We start from the raw sequence: 20,691 nt of genomic DNA on the forward strand, positions 1-20,691 counted from the left end.
ATAACACAGGGAGAATGAAAACATCACATCAAAATTTTCCATCAGTATTCTTTAAAATTCTTGGGTTAAGCGAAATTTAACAGTTAACATAGGAGCCAATCTCTTTCTGCGTGTTCAAATTAGTTAAACAAGAAAGGCTAGGTTAGTTTTGACTTCAAATAAATTACATTCATTACCTTTACCCTTTGGTTAATATTTACTTGTTTAGCTTCACAAACTTCTTTTATCGGTTTCTTAGAACAAACCCCTTCCTTTTAACAACAAGAGTAAAAGAAAGAAAGGAAAAAAAAATAAGAGAAAAAGAGATCTTATTTCAAGAAATTAAACACTTTGATGAGGTTTTCAGAACCTAACGAGCAAGACTACTTTTGCTTTGGTCTCATCATACACCGGTCTGTTTCTTCAGCCTTTGTTCCGTTCTTTCTTTCCCATTCACAGCAGTTTTTCAGGCTATTTCTCTCTCCCCCTCCTGCTGCCGCAGCTCTGGGCCGAGCAGGCTGTTTCAGCAGCTCGCTCTGCAGGGAGGGCCCATAGGCTGTCACTTGCGTGCTGACCCTGGGGCAAAGCTCGTGTCCCCTCTTTCCCTGCTGTGCTGTCCCTTCACACACAGGACTGGCATGTTCAAACACACTCAGCTCCCACCATAGCCGAGGGGCAGAGCCCGGAGTCCACAGTGCTCTGGTCTGGGGCTCCTCTGCTGGGCCAGCTCGCTCCTCAGCACCAAACCTCACCCAGCACCGCTGCCAGGCCGGCGAGCACTCCCGGCACCCCGCACCCCTCGAGACCCCGGCACAGACACGGCGGGTCCCGCTCCAGCAGCGCCCCTCACGAACCGCGCTCTGCACCCTTCACATTGGGTGCGAGAGGACCAGGAGCCGCCACACCGGGCCCCGCTGTTCACCACTCACAGGGACCGGGTCCTGCTGCAGCCGCTTTACATAAAAGCAATAAAACAACACCTAAACCTAGCAACTCCTAACCCAGCGCTCCAGATGCTCCTAACATCTCCTATTTCGGGCACAATTCTCACCTCTCTTTCTAAAAATCTTTACAACTCTAATGAAAGGCATCGCAAACCTCTCTCTCTCTCTCTGCCACTATCATCTCGCACTCTTTACACCACATCCCTCCAGAATCTCCACTACACAAATTACTTTGCTTTAGAATCAACTACAAAATCCTAACACCTCCTTTTTGGGGATCCTCCCCAAAACCCCAAAGGCGCTAGACACAGAGACCAGTCAGCTAGCCAGCTACTTTTACCAACTAAAACAAACCTGCAATTACTATTTCTACTGCCTTGAACAGATCTTCAGCCAAGCTAGAAATGAAGACACAGACATCATTCTTCTCTAAATTTTCTTCTACAAGTACAAAGGGGTCTATCCTCACACAGCTGCTTAATGTGAATAATCTCTAGTGTAACCTTTTTATGACAAGATATGATCAGGTCTTTTATTTTTACAGGAATTTAGATACATTGACAAGTTTCTGACAATACCTTTATGTTTCAACAGTACTTGCAGCTTATATATTATGAACAATCTATAGCAAGAACCAGTTGTGATAAATGAACTTGTAAAAATTCGTAGAAATCTAAATAAATATATTTGTAGCAATAATAATATAAAATATAAAGTACAGTGTGGCCCACAAGTCCTTCCCAGATCTAGTCGCGAATTCCCACTCAAGAGATAACGACCCTAGCCGGCGCCCATCAACGGAAAAGAATGGACAGGACATGGACCATCAGGCTGACAGGGACAGGCTCGGCGCTCATCAACGGAAAAGAATGGACAGGACATGAACCATCAGGCTGACAGGGAAAGGCTCCGACGAGATACTCATCACCGGACCTGAACACCCCGCCTTGCAGGCCACCGTTGGGGGAAGCAATCAGGCAGACAAAGGGAAAAAGTCCAGCCGAGATATCCATCAGCTCCAACCCGGATCCAACCATCCCATCCAGATGGCCTGAACCAAAATGAAATCAAGGAACACCCAGAACTTCTTTACATATGAGGAGACTCTGTCCGGACGTCTATTTGACTCTATTCTCCAACGCCAGGAAATCAATTCATCCAACAATCAAGGACCCTTGGTGAATGGTGCCTGCCTGGAATTTGGCCTCAAGGCACAAAATCCCTATAAAAACCCCGGACAGTCTACCCTCCTTCGTGGATTTGGGAACACCTATACCTTTGGGTATAGACCCCTGTCCACCCAGCGCTGCGCTGTTTGTTTTATTGTGGTTTTTCCTCATTGTTTATTTTTTATAAAAATTGTTTTATAATAAATTGTTCTTTTATTTAACCCAAATTTGCCTTTGCATTTATAACAGATTGGTGCCGTGACTCGGATCGGAGAAACTGCGGGGAATCTCGCTGCCCAGGACGGGTACCCCCGCTGATTTTGGCGGCCTGGTGAGTTGAGAGCCCCCGTAGTTCATTCCGATATCCGAACCAAATTTAGGCTGAGATAAAAACCACAATAAAAAGGAAAAGGATCCGGATCGGAGAGCTCGGGAAGGCACGGAGCCTTCGGGAAGCCGCGGCTTGCTTTGCTCGTAAAACGTCTATTGTGCACAAAGACACCCACGCAGGAAAATAGCTGTAAGTACTGCTGGTTGAGTGGGCGATCGGGCGAGTGTGTGAGACGTGATCTGATCACGAAGCGAGTGTGGACTTCAAGGCCGCGTTTCCATCCTCCCGCGAGGGAATTGGCCGGCCGCGAAGGAAGCGATACAGAGTGAAAGTTTTTTTTTCTCTCGACACACACTCGTAAAACCTGAGGCCAAAGGGTGTCTCGGGGACTGATCGCAAGGAACTAAAAGGGGAAGGATACGTCTTGTCGAGCTCGAGAATTGGTAAACCCTTTTAGTTAACGGACCCAGGTAGAGGTCCAGGAGAGGATCAAAAAGTACCGATTACAAGAGACCTCAGCTCAGCTCGCTGAAAGGTGAGTATCGGCAAATTTTGATTCCTAGAGTAAGTACACAACGCAGAAACAGATATCGACTCCCGGAGAAGTCGAAGAAAGGTAAGAATATATATTTGCGAAGTATGGGGCAGAAAAAGAGTAAGCTTCAAAGAAGAAGCACAGGGAAAGATTCCTCCGATCAGGGGGAGGAATCACCAGACATCCCGCTGGAAAGTCCCTTGGGGTGGATGCTAAAACACTGGGAAGATTGTCCCCAGAGGAAGGGGAAATCAAAGGAGAAATTAATACATTATTGTATGGAGGTTTGGGGAGGACAGGAGTTGAGAAGTCACCTCACTTGGCCAGTGTTAGGCACATTTGAAAAATGGACGTGTAATAAGTTATTCTCCTATGTGGAGAACAAGGTCCCCTCAGATCCTGAGGAGAGGGAATATGCTAAGCTCTGGGTAAATGTCAGAGTAGGGCTATTTCCAATAAAACAAAAAGAAAAACGTGAGTCGAGAGCTGAGTCCTGGGAACCCCTCGATCACTTACCACCCCCATATCGTGGACCGGCGGGACCTTCCTCTGCAGATCAAGTGGTGCCTTCAGCACCCTTGGGCCCCCGAGACCAACCCACTGAGATACGTGTGTCTCAAGCGGGAGACTCGGGGCCAGCAGCAATGCCGGCAGCCCTTCCCCTTTCCCCGCCTGTAAACACCGTAACCACAGCAACCTCCTCGGAGGTTTTTTCTGCGCAAGGCTGGGGAACACCCTATCCGTCCCTGCCGGTCCAGCCGCCACAACCGGGACCCTCCCATACAACGGAGGGGATTCCTCCCTTCAGCCGGGTGGCGGCAGAATTCCCACAATTGATAACAGGGAGGCAACCCACAATCACCAATTCCCCTCCCGCAAGTAGAACCCGTTTGAGAGCGAGAATGACGGATAATGAATGGGGAGAGAGTGAAGAGGGGCACCGGTTGTTCCCTCTTAGGGAAGTACCGACGGCCCCGGGAGTGATCGGTTTTGTGAATGTACCCCTTAACTCTGGAGATGTAAGGGCATTTAAAAAAGAGATGGGGCGGTTGTTGGATGACCCTTTTGGGGTGGCTGAGAGGTTAGATGAATTTTTAGGGAGTAGTATTTATACCTTTGACGATCTTATGGCAATCCTGAGATCATTGTTTAATCAGGAGGAAAGAGAGATGATTAAACAAGCCGGTATCAGAGACTGGGACAGACGCAATCCACAGGGGACGCCAGGTAACCAGAAATGGCCTAGCGTAAGCCCGAGCTGGAATGCACAGATGGAGGAAGGCAGACGGAACATGATGGATTTAAGGAGCATGATTGTACAAGGTATAAGAGAAGCGGTCCCTAGGGGCCAGAATATTAGCAAAGTTTTTAGAGAGTGTCAAGGAAAAGAGGAACCACCCACTGAATGGATCGAGAGATTACGGCGAAGTTTACAGATTTACTCTGGGACTGACCCGAACTCTCCTGTGGGGGAGGTTCTGTTAAAAAACACAATTCGTTGCTAAATCTAGGGAAGATATTAGGAGAAAATTAGAAAAGATCGAGGGGTGGCAAGATAAAAGCCTCCAGGAGCTCCTAAGGGAAGCTCAAAAAGTATGGCATTCAAAAGGAGAGGTAGGAAAGCTAGATATCAAACCTATCAAAATAGAAATCGAGAACTCTGAGGACCCCATAAGAGTTAAACAATATCCCATCCCGATGGAAGGGAGAAGGGGGTTGAAACAAATAATTGATGACCTCCTAAAAGGGGGAACTTTAGAACCTTGCATGTCTCAACACAACACCCCCATCCTGGCTGTAAAAAAGACGGATGGCAGCTTCCGATTGGTCCAGGACCTACGAGCGGTAAACGCTAGGACCCGGACTAGATTCCCGGTGGTGGCCAACCCCTATACTTTACTAAATAGACTCTCACCAGAAGATGTGTGGTATAGTGTGATTGATTTGAAAGATGCTTTTTGGACTTGCCCTCTGGATGAAAGGAGTAGAGATTATTTTGCATTTCAGTGGGAGGACCCAGATACAAACCGTAAGCAACAGCTAAGGTGGACGGTCCTCCCCCAGGGGTTTGTGGAGTCTCCGAACCTTTTCGGACAAGCTTTAGAACAAATGTTAACCCAATTTGCTCTTGAGGACAAGACAAAGCTTTTGCAATAAGTCGATGACTTGCTAATAGCTGGACCGACTGAAGAGAGTGTGAGAAAAAGCACGATTGCCTTGTTAAACTTTCTAGGAAGGAAAGGTTTGAAAGTATCAAAATCCAAGCTGCAATTCACAGAGCCTGAAATAAAATATCTCGGACATTGGATATCTCAAGGGAAAAAAAAATTGGACCCGGAGAGGGTAGCAGGCATCCTTGCATTGCCTGCACCAAAAACAAAAAGGCAAATTAGACAAATTCTAGGGCTCTTGGGATACTGCAGGCAGTGGATTGAGGGTTTCAGTGAAAAGGTGAAGTTTTTATATGAAAGATTAAACACTGACAGGCTGAAGTGGACTGAACAGGATGAGTCTAATTTTCAGAAATTAAAAACTGTTCTTATGACTGCCCCGGTACTAACTCTACCAGATACGAATAAAGAATTCCAGTTGTTTGTGGATGTGAGTGGACAAACAGCACAGGGAGTCCTGACTCAGGAATGGGCAGACAAAAAGAAGCCTATAGGGTTTCTTTCAAAGATCTTAGATCCAGTCAGTCGGGGTTGGCCTACGTGTTTACAAGCAATTGTAGCAGTGGCTCTGTTAGTGGGAGAAGCGAAGAAAATAACTTTTGGGGCTCCCCTGGTAGTTTACACTCCCCATGATGTGAGAAACATATTGCAACAAAAAAGCAGAGAAGTGGCTGACTGATTCCAGGCTCCTGAAATATGAAGCCATCTTAATCAGCTCACCCGGTTTAGAATTGAAAACTACTTCTGCACAAAATCCTGCTCAGTTTTTATTCGGTGAACCTCTAGAGAAATTAGTGCATAACTGTTCTGAGATCGTGGAGCTGCAGACCAGAATAAGACCGGACTTAGAGGATCAGGAGTTAGAAGGGGGAGAGAAGTGGTTTGTAGATGGATCCTCGAAAATTATTGAGGGAAAAAGAAAATCGGGATATGCGATAATAAATGGTGCATCTGGGGAAGTTGTAGAATCTGGTCCTTTGAAAGCAAGTTGGTCTGCACAAGCTTGCGAGCTCTATGCTCTCCTAAGAGCCCTCCGGAGGTTGAAAGGAAAGAGAGGGACCATATACACAGATTCACGGTATGCTTTCGGTGTAGTACACACTTTTGGAAAAATTTGGGAAGAGAGGGGTCTGATAAATACCAAAGGAAAAGACCTAATTCATGGGGAAATAATCCGACAGATTCTAGAGGCAGTCCGGGAGCCGAGAGAAATATCAGTTGTCCATGTAAAAGGACACCAGACAGGGTTGCAGTTTCAAACCCGAGGTAACAACCTAGCCGATAAAGAGGCAAAACGAGCAGCTCTGCTTACCGTAAGTATTCCCAAGGTGACTCCGGAGGAATCACCTGAAATCTCCATGCTCCCTTCAGAGAAAGAGATTTAAGAATTCAAGAAAATAGGGGGAGTCATGAAACAAGGAAAATGGTGGTTACCTGATGGGAGGGAACTGATCCCGAGGGGAGTGGCAAGGAGAGTATTACAAAGACTACACAAACAGACCCATTGGGGAACTCGGGCGCTGGCTGATCAGTTCCTGAAATTTTTCGGATGCAAGGGGATTTTTGAAATTGCCAAACAAGAGGTACAGGGGTGTGTGGTTGGCCAAAAAGTGAATAAATCCAACTCCAAACAAACTGTTTGGGGAGGGCGGCCTCTCTCATACAGACCATTTGAGAGGATCCAGGTGGACTTCACCGAATTACCAAAAATCGGGAGATATAAATTCTTATTAGTAATAGTTGACAAACTAATGCATTGGGTAGAAGCCTTTCCCAGGGCAAGGGCTACGGCCCAAACAGTATCAAAAATTTTATTGGAAGAAATCATCCCTAGGTATGGGATAGTGGACTGTATTGATTCGGATCATGGAACTCATTTCACTTCAAAAATTATAAAACAAATTTCAGAAGCTCTGGGTATTAGGTGGCAATACCACACTCCCTGGCATCCTCAGAGTTCCGGGCAGGTGGAAAGAATGAACCAGACACTTAAATCCCAATTGTCTAAACTCATGATAGAGACGAAAATGTCATGGATTAAGTGTCTCCCCCTTGCTTTACTAAATATTAGAACAATGCCCCATTCTGAAACGGGTCTGTCCCCTTTTGAAATGTTGTATGGGATGCCATACAAACATGGAATGCCAGTAGGACACCCTCAAGTGGAGGATGTGCAAATACAACCATATCTCATTGCTATCAACAAAAATTTACAGGAACTGCGAAAACGAGGACTGATCCCCCAAAGCGCCACTCTGGGATTCGCAATACACCAGATACAGCCTGGGGATAAAGTCCTCGTCAAAGCGTGGAAGGAGCTTCCCCTCACCCCCCATTGGGAAGGACCTTTCCTGGTTCTCCTGACCACAGACACAGCTGTCCGGACCGCAGAAACAGGTTGGACGCACTCATCTCGGGTAAAAAAAGTAAAGGAATACGACACCTCCAAGTGGAAAGTCACCACCCCTCCGGGAGAACTAAAAATCAGACTTCAGCGTAACCACAAATGAACAGTGACGATCAGATAAGTTGTATCAACCCTGAGTGTGATTGTTTTCCATTTATACATTTTAAGTGCGCCTATTGTAACCAGATTTGGGTAACCCACTGTTGGGGAGGGTACAAACCTAAGGGATTGTGTACAAAGTGTCTAGAAAAGGAACAGGATTTGACTAGCCGTCTCTTAATACTTGCCACAAGGGCGGGGTTGTTGGAACTCGACTCTCCTGAGTGGTTCCTACTTTTTCAAAAAGGGATAAGGGGGAAGCTAGACTCCAAGGCAGAAGCTTTGGAAATCGAGTGCCGAAAGACAGTAAAAGTACCGTGCAGGACAGACACGATTAAGTCGTCTCGGTGGGCTGCTTTCAAAACAAGGTACGCCATAAGGACTACAAGGGCCCCTGAAGAATATCCTTGCTGCCGGGAAGATGGTAATCCCCGCCGTATATTTTTATACGGGCGAAGGGCAAGGCAGAGGGATACACCGGTGGGGAATCCTGATAGTCCTGAATCTAGCCATGTGCTTGACCAAGGGAATGAGCCCCGAGGTGCCTCTGGGGGATCATCCCCTAGGGAAGTGTGAGCAGTGCCAGACTGCCACAGATGCCGGACGAATAATTGACTGTCCTCCAGAACAACAAAAGGGGTTTTGTTTATCCAACGGCACTCAGTATAATCTCTGTGAACTACAGGGGGAGGTCTGGTGTTATCACTCAAAGGCAAGTCTTAAGGACGGGCAGTCTAAAACTCCTATGAAAAGAAAAACTGAAGCTTCCCATTTCAGGTATAGGAGAGAAGTGGGAATGCTCCCTCCAATTCCAATCTGCAGCCAATGTAACAAAACTGTCTGGATAGGAGGAAAAAGACAATCCACCTTTTTAGCATATTATAAGGTTAGCCCTTTATGTTACAATAAAGCAAACTTAAAAATGTGTACCATGGGGGGAAAGTGTATTGGGAAGGTAAAAATTTAAAACATGAAGAAAAAGCCTCTTTTAATAATGAACCGATAATTCTTGATTTGTTAAAAAGTGATGATGACTGAGTATGTTTGCAATTCGACCAAGTGTTCTGCTTCTCCAGAGATGAGGAAGGGATGGACCCTGAAAACAAAATAAACATAACCTGTCACAAGAATATTGTGAGAATTCGTTAACAGACTGGGAAGAAAATGAATGTGAGTGAAAATTATAGTCCTTCCCCCTTAGAATTGGATAAAATAACACAAATTTTTAATGTGATGGATTATTAGGCGGGGGACTGTGATAAATGTAACCTTGGATAAAAATTCGTGAAAGAATAAATAAGTATATAACTAGATTTGTAACAATGTAAAAAGTATATAAAATATAGTGTGGCCGAAGAATTTCCCCAAACCCAGCAGTAACTACCCATTCAGGCGGTAACGACGGTAACGACCCTAGGCGACGTTCATCAGCCTGAAAGAAAAAGCAGGACACGAACGATTAAGCTAAACAAAGAAAAGAGCCAGGCCGAGATGGCTATCGACTCCACACCGCACCTGGGCACCCCTCCCTGCAAACCCCAACTGAAGATGCAAACAGGCCGGACAATAAGTGGAAGCCCAGCCGAGATATCTGTCGACTCCACACCGGACTTGGATACTTCACTCTGAGAGCCCAAACCGAAAATGAAATCAAGGAACACTCAGAACTTCTTTACATATGAGGAGACTCTGTCCGGACGTCTATTTGACTCTATTCTCCAACGCCAGGAAATCAATTCATCCAACAATCAAGGACCCTTGGTGAATGGTGCCTGCCTGGAATTTGGCCTCAGGACACAAAATCCCTATAAAAACCCCAGACAGTCTACCCTCCTTCGTGGATTTGGGAACACCTATACCTTTGGGTATAGACCCCTGTCCACCCAGCGCTGCGCTGTTTATTTTATTGTGGTTTTTCCTCATTGTTTATTTTTTTTATAAAAATTGTTTTATAATAAATTGTTCTTTTATTTAACCCAAATTTGCCTTTGCATTTATAACACACCTAAACACAGCTCTGCGGCTTGAGAGCTCTAAAATAAGTTTAAACAATCCAGGGGCACCAAGACTTAGACGGCCCCCTGCCCTCACTTTACTCAAAAGGGATGAGCTGAACTCATCCCCTCAGGGCATCCTCTGTGCCTGATCTTATCAGGGTTCGGCCCGACTCGCCGGCCGGAGCTCCAGGAGTTCCCTTGCACTCCTGAGGCTGACCTGCCCCTCCGTCCCAATAGCTCGGCAGGGAGTAGCCCTGGGAGCACGATCTCCCAGGAAAACCTTTCACCGCTGCCACAGTGGGGCAAAAAAAAAAACTTCTAAAAAAAAACCAAAAAAACAAACAACTTCAAACGCTGAACCACATACCAGCTCACCAAAGCGATCCCTCCCCCGCAAACAGCTCTTGTTGCCCGGGGGGGGGGGAGGAAAGGCGCGGAGGGAAGATCTCCACTAAAGATAACCTTGGCTTTACTCTGAGACCAGACCTGCTGAGAACAGATTTGTTACAGCACCCCTGCGGCTCCTGGGCTACAAGCCCCAGTTCTGGTTTGCCAACCCCCGGGGCTCCATGACAGGAGCTCGCAGGAAGGAAGCAAATCACTCCATGTGTCCCCATCGTGATCTAGTCCCTGTGGAAACATCGACCCGTGTTTACTCTTACTCCAGCACAGCACAGGATACCTTTCCTCTTTAGCAACACAATTGCAAAAAAAAAAAAAAAAAGAACAAACTTTAACGCAACAATCACACCTATTTACGCATTCTCACATCTGTTCATTCAACTCCACCCAGTCACAGCAAGACAATAAGGTGCTCTTTACTTCCCAGTTACTTGTTAATATACGCCCATGGGCACTGTAATATGTCAAATATCTCAAGTTTCTTGGATTATTCCTCAATTTGGCAGTTTTAAGTCCAAATTTCTTGGATTTAATCCTCAACTTGACAAAGTTTTAGAGAATCCACATTTTACTCTGTTTTCCCAGTGGATTGTGCCAGGAAAACCTTGGGCTCCCTTTCCCGAGGGGCTAACCCCTCCCCTGAGACCCAGTCCCAGTAACCCCGGGGGTATCTTGCAACCCCCGCTTCCCGCTCCCCCAAAGATTACTTACAATCCGTCTTCTTCTTTGGGTCTTCGTGCACAAGAATTATGGAGCAAAAATACCGCGGTTTTTTTATAGGGAGCCTTTTCCCCTTTCCTTTGCTTTATTCCTCTCCTTCTTGTCCTCGGGGTTTTGACCTGCAGCCGCTTGGCCCACGCTAGGAGAAACGGAGCGGGGTCTGCTGAACTCAGCAGGGGCGCGCCTGTTTCCCCGTTCTGGATCTCCGGTGGTCCTAGAGGTGAGGTGCTTATCCCGGACGAGCCCCCAAAATTCTTAAAAACGAGATTCACTTAATAATTTATAAAAATAATTTAATATAAATTAAAAGACAATTAGGAGACATAAGAAATAAAGCAAAGGGTTAAAACAGCCGGGTGCCTTGGCGCGCTGCCAAGAGCACACCTGGTATCCCATGGATACCCCTTTTATCTCATCCTTGCTGTGAGGGGTTAATGCATATTCAAGCATGTCCCCTCCCTGGTTCCGCCTTCTTAGATCATGCTTTTGCACAGTCTCAGTTTCTGCTGGTCATCATAATTTTTTTGCTGGTCATCATTATTCTTGCTGGTCAGCATTCTTTTGGAGTCTGGTTTCCTTTTCTCTGCAGATGGTCAGTTGTTGATAAGAGTCTGGGCCCCTCATCCTTCTTCTGAGGGCAGCTGAGCTTATCTTTCCCCCCTTCCCACGTCCTGCTACCGGTTTTTTGATAACAGTTTGCTCTCCCTTTCCTGCTGCTGATAACAGCCTGTTTTCCACAGCTTGATCCTCCCATTGTCTTGCCTTGTCCGGATGAAACATATCTTTATTATTCAGAATTCCTATCTAAGCCTATAACTTACTAAGAGAGAAAAGAATATAGTGAAAGCATATAATATATATTTATCAGAATAATTGTGAAAAGCCAATATTTACAACATGAATTCACAACATACAGATGATCTGGTGATTGAGAAGTGGACTTAACCACAGACTCTTTCCCAGGTTATCCATAACTGTGAAACATGTGCTGCAATCTGTTAGCACCCAATTATTAAAAGATGCCTCTGTCTATGTTGTGGACAGGATTTCTGAGCCTGAGAAAAATTTCAGCCTGTCAGGGGCTCATCTGTTCCCAGGGAACAGTTCCTGGGAACAGTTTCTCTCCAGAATTGTGTTATTGTAAAGAGATAATATTTCTCATAACAATACGAACAGATGTCCTTGATGTGTTTTCTCTGGTCCCACCAATGGGATCAAAGGGGGTGTTGTTCCTTCCACCAATCAGGGTAACCTGGTTGGAAAAACTATAAAAGGTTAGAAAACCTCACAATAAAAGGCTTATTTTAGCCACATGAGAAATGGATCTCCGTGGTGTTCTTGCTCAGACTTGTGCCTGATATTTCGTGTCCTTTAGCGACATCATGTTAAGGAGCAAATGAGACCAGATGTCCAAGTCAATAGTACAAATTTTATTTAATAGTAAATATGGGGGGGGAGAAAGAGAGACAAACAGTAGAAAGATAGTCAACATCACATGGGTCCCTGTGGAATCCTGCTGGCCCTTCTTCTTCTTCTGGTCTTCTTGGTGGTGGGGGTCCCAGAGTGTTCTTCTGGAGGTGACACTTGTATACAGTCCAAGTCTTGGGTTTTCATGGGGTGTAAATGCCTTTCCCACAACTTGGCCTGGCATGTGTGTAAGGACTTGCTTCCTTTCTCACAGTTTTCCATGATGGGAATTTTTGTCAGGGTAGGTTACACAGATCTGCCTCCATCTGCACATATCACAAATTCCCACAGTGGAATTTTGTCTGGTGTGCTAATTCCTAACCTTCACCCCCATTTACGCCTGGAATAACACCTTCCTGTTTGCCATCTGTGCCTGTTGTAGTGGTTTATCTTATGGGGACATCCTTTTTTGACGGTGTTTTGAGACATTTAATTGCATTCTTTAAGTCCTGACAGAATCAAGCAGGCCAAGTGGGTAAAGCCTCTGTGGTATGGAAGACGATTGTTTGAAATAGAAATATATGGAGGCCTGGCAGATCAATTACATCACACTGCCGCAAACCTGCCAAGGCAAGTGTTACGTGCTTACAATGGTGGAAACAACTACTGGATGGCTGGAATCGTACCCTATGCCTCACACCACTGTCCAGGCCACCATCTTGTGCCTTGAAAAGCAAGTCCTGTGGTGACATGGCACCCCTGAAAAAATTGAGTTGGACAATGGGATTCATTTCAAAAATAGCCTCATAGGCACCCAGGCCAGAGAACACAGGATTAAGTGGGTGTATCATATTCCCTATCATGCACCAGCCTCTGGGAAAATTGAATGGTACAAATGGACTGTTAAAAACCACATTGAAAGCAATGGGTGGTGGGACCTTCAAACATTGGGATCTACATTTAGCGAAGGCCCACCTGGTTAGTTAATACCCAAGGCTCTACCAATGGAACTTGCCCTGCCCAATCAAAACCTCCACATACTGAAGAAGGGGATCAAGTCCCTATGGTGCACATGAGGAATATGCTAAGGAAGACAGTCTGGATTAGGCCTGCCTCATCTGTGGGATTGTTTTTGCTCACGGGTCAGGGTACACTTGGTGGGTAATGCAGAGGGATGGGAAAACACAATGTGTACTTCAAGGGGATTTGATTTTTGGGTGAGTACAGTCTGTAATGTTGAATTGTATAATATTGGTTGCTGAATGACACTGCCACTGTATGCCAGAACTACCATGGATAATGAGTATGGACTGCTCCAAATGCACCAGTTGTGAGGTCCTGATGCAGCTTGCAACCAGCTGACAGCACACCAGCCCTCCTGCCTTGGAAGACATCTAGAATGGATAGAACCCAAAGTCATGAACTAAATTAATTCCACAGTCATCTTGGAGTGATGGCCACTAACCTAACAAATGATACTTATGCTTGTATATATATATATACATATATATATATATATATAGTTGGAGGGTGTAGAATCTGGACATGAGGTAGGTGGTATAGAACAAGGGGTGAATAATAATATCCTGGTTCCAGACGGGACAGGGTTAATGTTTTGCAACAGTCAAGAAGGAGCATGGCTGAGTAGGTGTGGCCAGACCTTAATATTATTCAGTACCATGTCATGTCATTGTCAGGGAAGGGGGGGAGAGGGAAGGAACTCTCTAGATTTGGAGAAAGGTATTCCTTCCAGTGGGAGAAATTGTGTTTTTTCCATGTAAATTGTTTCTTTGTCTTATACCTTTTGTTATTAATATTGTTGCTGTTACTGTTCTTTTCTTATCCCATTTCTGTTTTCAGTAAATTGTTCTTATCTCAACCTGTGATCTGTGCTTTTTGTGCCTCCCATTGGAGGGGGGATCGAGGACATGGTTTTAGAGGGACAACTAAATTACCATTCCCAAACCACAACACTAAGCCAGAAATTCAGGCTGTGAAATCTTAATTAGCTTTCTTGGAAGTGGGTGAGCATTGTGACTTAGTTGATTAAGATGAGAGTCATAAGTGTCAGATTAAGAAGTTAGTTAGATCTGTGTTTATTCATCTAGAGATTACTGTTTCTGAAATGGTAATTCAGCTTCTTTCATAAATTTTTCAATAATTAGTAAGTATAACTTTTCATTATTTTTTTTCAGCCAGCAACATACTACATTTAATGTTTCCAAGATATTACAGTAAACATTAAAAGTCATAGCAACCATTTTATGCAAAACAATTTTAAAAGGAATTTTATGCTAACTTCCTAAGAACACCTTGACCATTTTAATCAACACAAGTCACCCAGCACTAAGGGCATATTTTAAATGCAAAGAAATAATAGTACCTTGAATTTGTTGCAATAAATTCTGTATATGTTGCTTCTACTTATTTCAACAGGTGACTGAGCTAGAGTGTGTGAGCAGTCAAGCCCATGAAGTCTACACTCATAAAACAGAATTAAACCAGACAATACAGGAGTTAGAGTCTACAATGAAGAAAAAAGAAGAGGTATCTGCTAACATTTACTCTTGGGTTTTGTGCTACATAATTTCTAAAGGCTTTCAATATTAAATTTATGATGGCTGGTAAATACTGTATTATTTCATATAGATGTTACAAAGTAAAATCAATTTTTCAGCTTCTTTGAAAAATTAGTATTTTTTCCTATGTATTATAATTACATTAGTCCAGTATCTGAACAACGAAAAAAAGTATTTTTTTCATGTTTGGTTTTACCAAGCATCTCTCTTTGCAAAATTGTCTGCAATTAAAGAATGTGTAGTTTCTACAGAGCAGTCGTCACATTGATGCAGTCCAAATTCACTTAGAAGGGAAGCAGTCATTGCACACTTTACTTTTTCTGGAGATCAGAGTTTGGAGCAAGTAATTGATCAATGTCTTTTCAGGCCAATCTGTTCTTCAGGCTATGTTAATATAGATGAATTTCATTACACGTAAGATCAGCCCTTTTCTTAAACGCATGCCAAAAACCCCAGCCTGTAACATGTTATTGGGCCATCTGCATTGAGCTGGACTGTTACCACTGAAGATCAATAGATCACGCGAACACAGGTTGAGGTGTGGTGCAAGAAAGAGCCGAGTTTATTTTTCCTCCCAGGATTTATAGGCTTCCTACCACGGCCAGGGATTGGATGGTCAGGATAACACTTTCTCACTGCACTGGCCATGAGAGATGCCCATTACAAGACGTGTAACAGAAAGAATGTACACATATCTATGTTTATAGTTACTGTCCTGGGAAAGTCCTTAGAAAACTATGTTAGCAAGCTCAGAAGCTGAGTTTTCAGGGCGACACTGGACCAGCAGCATGAAAATACAAGGAACTGGAGCAACACCTGCTCTGGCATGGGTCTCAAAGGAAAGCATATTTGTGCCACAGAGCAATTAAGACTCACCCCTTTATGTATGGGAACAAGGAGTTGCAAGGAGCCATGTATGAAGGATTGTTTCCTCTCTGGACCAGACCCCTTGAGCCCTCTGAACAGACAGTATGCAGTGGTGTGCATGTTCAGAAGAACACTGTATCTTGCAAGGTACAAAGCCCCTCCTGTGGGGCTGTTGATAGGTGTTTCTGAGGAGGATGCATGAGAGGATGCAACAATTACAGAATATCCTCCCAAAATGGAACAAAGTCTTTTCCAAACTTCCTCATACTTAAGAGATTAGCCTCAGGTTTGTAATGTTTCCCATTTTGGTGTCCATGCACTTTTGAATTATGCTGAGCTGTTGGATGCAAAGAGATCTTTCTGAAAGGAGTTCTGTGAGATGACTATGCCCTTTTTAGGAAAAGTATTTACTAGTTTTAAATTTGATACCTTTTAACTTTTTTAATTAAATATTTTTATTCTTGTGCGTTGAAAGCAAGCTAAGAACAGGTTTCTCTTCCATTCGCTATTTTATCTATATTTGTTATTTTTATACTTTATTATTCTTTTCTTGCTAAATTAAAGAAACCTTTCCTTTTATATTCTCTTTTTACAGAAATCAATGGTCAAAGCAGGTAATCTTTTGATGCTCAGCCCTGCTGTTAGTGACATAATAAGCAGCTCACAGATGAAAACTGGTTTTTTCTCTTCAAAAAATGGAGAATTGTTTATAATAGAATTTAAAGTATAAAATTATTTGTCTAATTACAAGGAGTCTATTTTCTAGGAAAACATTATTTCTGATCTTTTTTGTGTGAGAGAATGACTTGGACTTTTATAGCAAAGAAAATACTCATCTGTATTGTTTATTCAGAACAGAATTACTGTTTTGGGCCTGTAATTTAACAATATTGGAAGCAGGGCTTAAACTTCATGCAATATGATGGGAAGTATCTATCTGACAGTTTTTACATCATTGCAATAGCTCACTCAGGAGAAGAAGCAGCAGCCAGTTTACCTGCACTGAGGTCAAGTTAGATAATGTGTTACTAGAAAGGTTGTTTCTTCTCCCTTAGGAAATAGAAAGATTGAAACAAGAAATCGACAATGCCAGAGAGCTCCGGGCACAGAGGAATTCTCTGACCCAAAAGTTACAGGTGAGCTATAGTGTATCATCTTAATTTAGACAGAAGGGAAAATTATCATCGAGTGAGCAGTTCACATCAGCAACTTGTCCTATATTCACTGAAGGTGCCAAATAAATATGCAAGTTACATTGTGTTGCAAAGTGGTGGGTCAGGATGCTCCTTGGGAATTTCTACCAAAATTTCCACCTGCTGTAAGTCATCATTTTTTTCTGAGGGAATGAACCCAAATTTCATTTACAAATCCACAGAATATGCTCAATGTGCTTCATTGATACATGTTCTAGGCCATCCTGGTCTCATTTTCACTGCAATGTCTTCCCATAGGTCTTGTGTGCCACTGAGCTATCAGGCTGTACATCATCATGTTGAGATGAGTTTGTTTTCAGCTTTTAAATATGCTTTGAGAAAGTAAAGGTTAAAGCATTTTTATGTAGTAAAGACTTCAGAAACACTAACCTTTTATTTGAATTATAATATTTGTTTTTATTGTTTTTTTCTGGGTTGTTTCTATACTGTGCATAAAGCCAGATACCTCAGTCTACTAAAAGCAGTATGCCCCTTTTGGCATGCTCTCACTACATTTGAGCTCCTGTCCTTCTGTCACTGGGCTGACCAGCCAGCACAGACACACCTCCCTTGTGAAAACTGTGTTCTGGATGAGGCTAACCCAGTTTAACTGGGTTTAAACTCTGAATTTGGACTTCTGAGCTTTGATAGGACTGGAAACTCAGGCCTTAAGTAGCTCCAAATCCAAAGTGCTGAAAGGTGACCCTTGCTGTTCTGCAGCCTGTCCTAAATCACACTGAAAACTAGCCCTGTCAGATTATCCCGTTTAAAAACCATTAAGCAGATATTATTTGGAATATATTGCATGAATTGGAACTTCATTGAATCTCATTTTCTCATTTTAACTACAGAATAAACAATATAATAACAAAATTAGTTTATTCATTTTCCCCCCATTCTTAAGTCAAGTTATTTGGTAAAAATATGCTATTATGGTGGTTTTTTTTAAGAATGTTTTGATTACACCTGAGCTTGCCTAATCCACTATTCCAAAAATTTTTTCTGGCTTTAGACTAAGTATGGGAGTTTTCAGATGAAAAGGAACTCATCTGAGATACTCAAAAGGAAGATTATAATGAAAGTTGTGAATTATTCTAGCAGTAACATATGCAATAATTTCAGTGTAAAACTACATGAAAAGTAATAATGAACTGAGAACTAGCTATCCTTAGAGTTATGAAAGACTAGTAAGAGATGAAAGATGTTTTAGAATTAGAAAATGCTATGGTTTTATCATAAATTGCACTTTAAATAGTAGCTTCCATTTTTGTATATTTATTTCTTTAGTAACCAAATGGATATGTTATTTATATATTTTTTATGTCACATTCTAGGTGATCAGTTTCTGAAAATTGTTCTATATGATTCTATTAAAATAAATTTATAGCTGTGGTAAGATCCAAGTTAGAAGTTGTCTTTCTTCAGCTTAAAGCTTATTATTGTCCTGATGCAGCCCATCTAAAAGATCTTGAATTCTTGCTTTGATAATACTGGCTTTCTCTAAGCCACTTCATCCTACATCTGTGACATTGGAATAATGGTGTTTTCTTCTGTAGCTCCAGACTAACCATCTCATATCCTTTCACTTAGTTGACTCATCATCTGTTTTCATGGTGATTATCTCTAGAGTCCATATCTGTTTGTCTCACTCTTTTTTCCTTCTGCTTTATTTTTTCTTCTTGTGTTTGCAAATGGATTACATAACTCTAAAATATTTTTAATATAGCCTGTATGAAAAATTCTATGCAAAGAAATTATTATTTCAAGGTGTGTTACATTTCTAACACACTCATATCAGGGAATTAATTGGAAATCCATCTTTGACAAATTCCAGTGCTATCACTGTAAAGGATATTAGGGCCCCTTTACTTAATAATTTCATTAGCAATCTAGAGAAGACTTACTAATGAGTCATCATCAGTGTGATTCTCACAATAAGTCAGGATATCTTTATTACTGTAGTTGATTCCTAAATATAGCTGTTGTGCATGGTTTGAATATTTTATTTATATGCTTGCACTGAATTCCACAAAATATTATTACAGTGTAAACAACAAACGTGTTAATAATTTATTTTCTAAAAAAAAATATATATGACAAATGACTATCACTGATGTAAGAAAAGTTTGACAAAACAGTGTAAAATAAACCTTATAAAGGGCCTGAATGTATCACAAGAATTAGTTTATTGTTAGATGAGATTAATTGCAAATAAAGTTAAACGACACAACTAGGGCAATAGATTATATCATATGGACACGTCTCTACATCCCATCAAGAAGCAACAGTTTTGAGGTACACTGACTTGTAATAGGAAACTGGACATGAACTTGTAATGCACTACTGTTGAAAAGACCAGTAATACTAATCTACGGTAAACATGTGTAAGGATCAAATGTAAAATTTGGGAAGAAGTGTTTTCCAGGAATTAAAAGCAACTGATCGTGGCACATTTCAATTAGTTTTGCTTCCCATAAGTTATTAAAGATGCTAAGTACAGATTAGATAAAATAAAACAGAAGGAAGTATGGGAGAAAGTATATCTGAGGAAGCATTTGGGAAAGGTAAATGTATATAGATTAGGAAAGAGATATCAAGAATGGAATATAAATAAAGTATACAAGCTGGAAATTTAAACAAAGTAAGGGAACTCTTCTGATTTGAAGAGAGGACTAGCAAGGGAGAGTTAAAGGGAAATACCTTATGCTGAATACAGATAGACTTTCATACATCTTATATAAAGCTTTTGGTTTTACCTGAGTGGTCCCACCTAACAGCTCACTGCAGAACAATTACTCAGTTTAAGAGAATTTGAGGAGGGCCTAAAAGATAATGTTCAGTGCTAGGTACAGGCCAATGGGCTATTCTTCAGTCCCAGATCTCATGAAACAAAATCATACAGAATCAGAGAATGGTTTGGGTTGGAAGGGACCTTAAATATCAGCTAGTTCCAACCCCCCCTACCATGGGCAGGGACACCTTCCACTAGATCAGGTTGTTCAGAACTCCATCCAAACTGGCTCTGAACGCCTCCAGGGATAGGGCATCCACAACTTCTCTGGGCAACCTGTTCCAGTGCCTCACCACACTCGCAGCAAATAATTTCTTCCTCATATCTAATCTAACCCTATCCTCTGTCATTCTAAAGCCATTCCCCCTTGTCCCACACATGCCCTTGCAAAAAGTCCCTCTCCAGCTTTCTTCTAGGCCCCCTTTAGGTACTGGAAGGCTGCTAGAAGTTCTCCCCGGAGAGAGAAGACAATGAGGTATTTTTCAAAGTGATCCCTTCCATCACTGGCTTACCTACTTACAAAAATTAGTTATTTCTGGGGTAAGAACAGTATGAAGGAGACTTCCTAGAGCACACACATTTGGTGAGTAGAGGAGGAGCATTTACAGGAGAAGCAGGAAGCATGAACTAATGGGAAAAAACAGCAATCTGTTTGGTGTGAACTAAAGAAACAACTGTGTCATTCCTGCAGAGCTGAGAGGACCCTCAATTTGCCTTTTCTTCTTGTACTGTAGTCACTCAGTCTCAGAGGGTCTTGAACCAGTCATTTATACTGGGTAGTACTTGTCAGTATTATTTGGAGGGCAGGAGTAGACACAGTGAAGGAGAGTCTGCAGTGTATGGACAGGGTTATGATTAGTTAGCTTATTCATCTATAGCAATGGTGGGGTAGTTAGTCCTTACATAAGCATGTATGTATTTTAATTTATATTGTTTCTACAAATGCTCTTTTCAGTTACCTTCCTTTAATGATTTGGCACCTGTATTACTCAGTGTTAAACAGATTAAAATAATTCTTCTCTTGATCCTGGCAGCAAGGGATGATTCTTGCTCTCATCTGCGCTGTCCAAGATGAGTGGCCAAAAATCTGTAATTTTTGG

General features: G+C 42.5%; 1 protein-coding gene across 1 annotated transcript in view; it reads left to right on the forward strand.

Moving 5' to 3' along the window:
* Positions 1-20,691, forward strand: part of LOC148183452 (homer protein homolog 1-like) — a 123,852-nt gene that overhangs the window by 94,054 nt on the left and 9,107 nt on the right. The window contains exons 2-3 of the mRNA XM_088061482.1: positions 14,598-14,708; positions 16,663-16,743. Of these exons, the coding sequence (XP_087917608.1) occupies positions 14,598-14,708; positions 16,663-16,743 (192 nt within the window). The remainder of the gene's footprint in view (positions 1-14,597; positions 14,709-16,662; positions 16,744-20,691) is intronic.

The sequence above is a fragment of the Pseudopodoces humilis genome, chromosome 12 (assembly GCF_049639895.1).
Source record: "Pseudopodoces humilis isolate 2021_Gansu_Grassland_sample_001 chromosome 12, ASM4963989v1, whole genome shotgun sequence".
Taxonomy (NCBI): Eukaryota; Metazoa; Chordata; class Aves; order Passeriformes; family Paridae; genus Pseudopodoces; species Pseudopodoces humilis.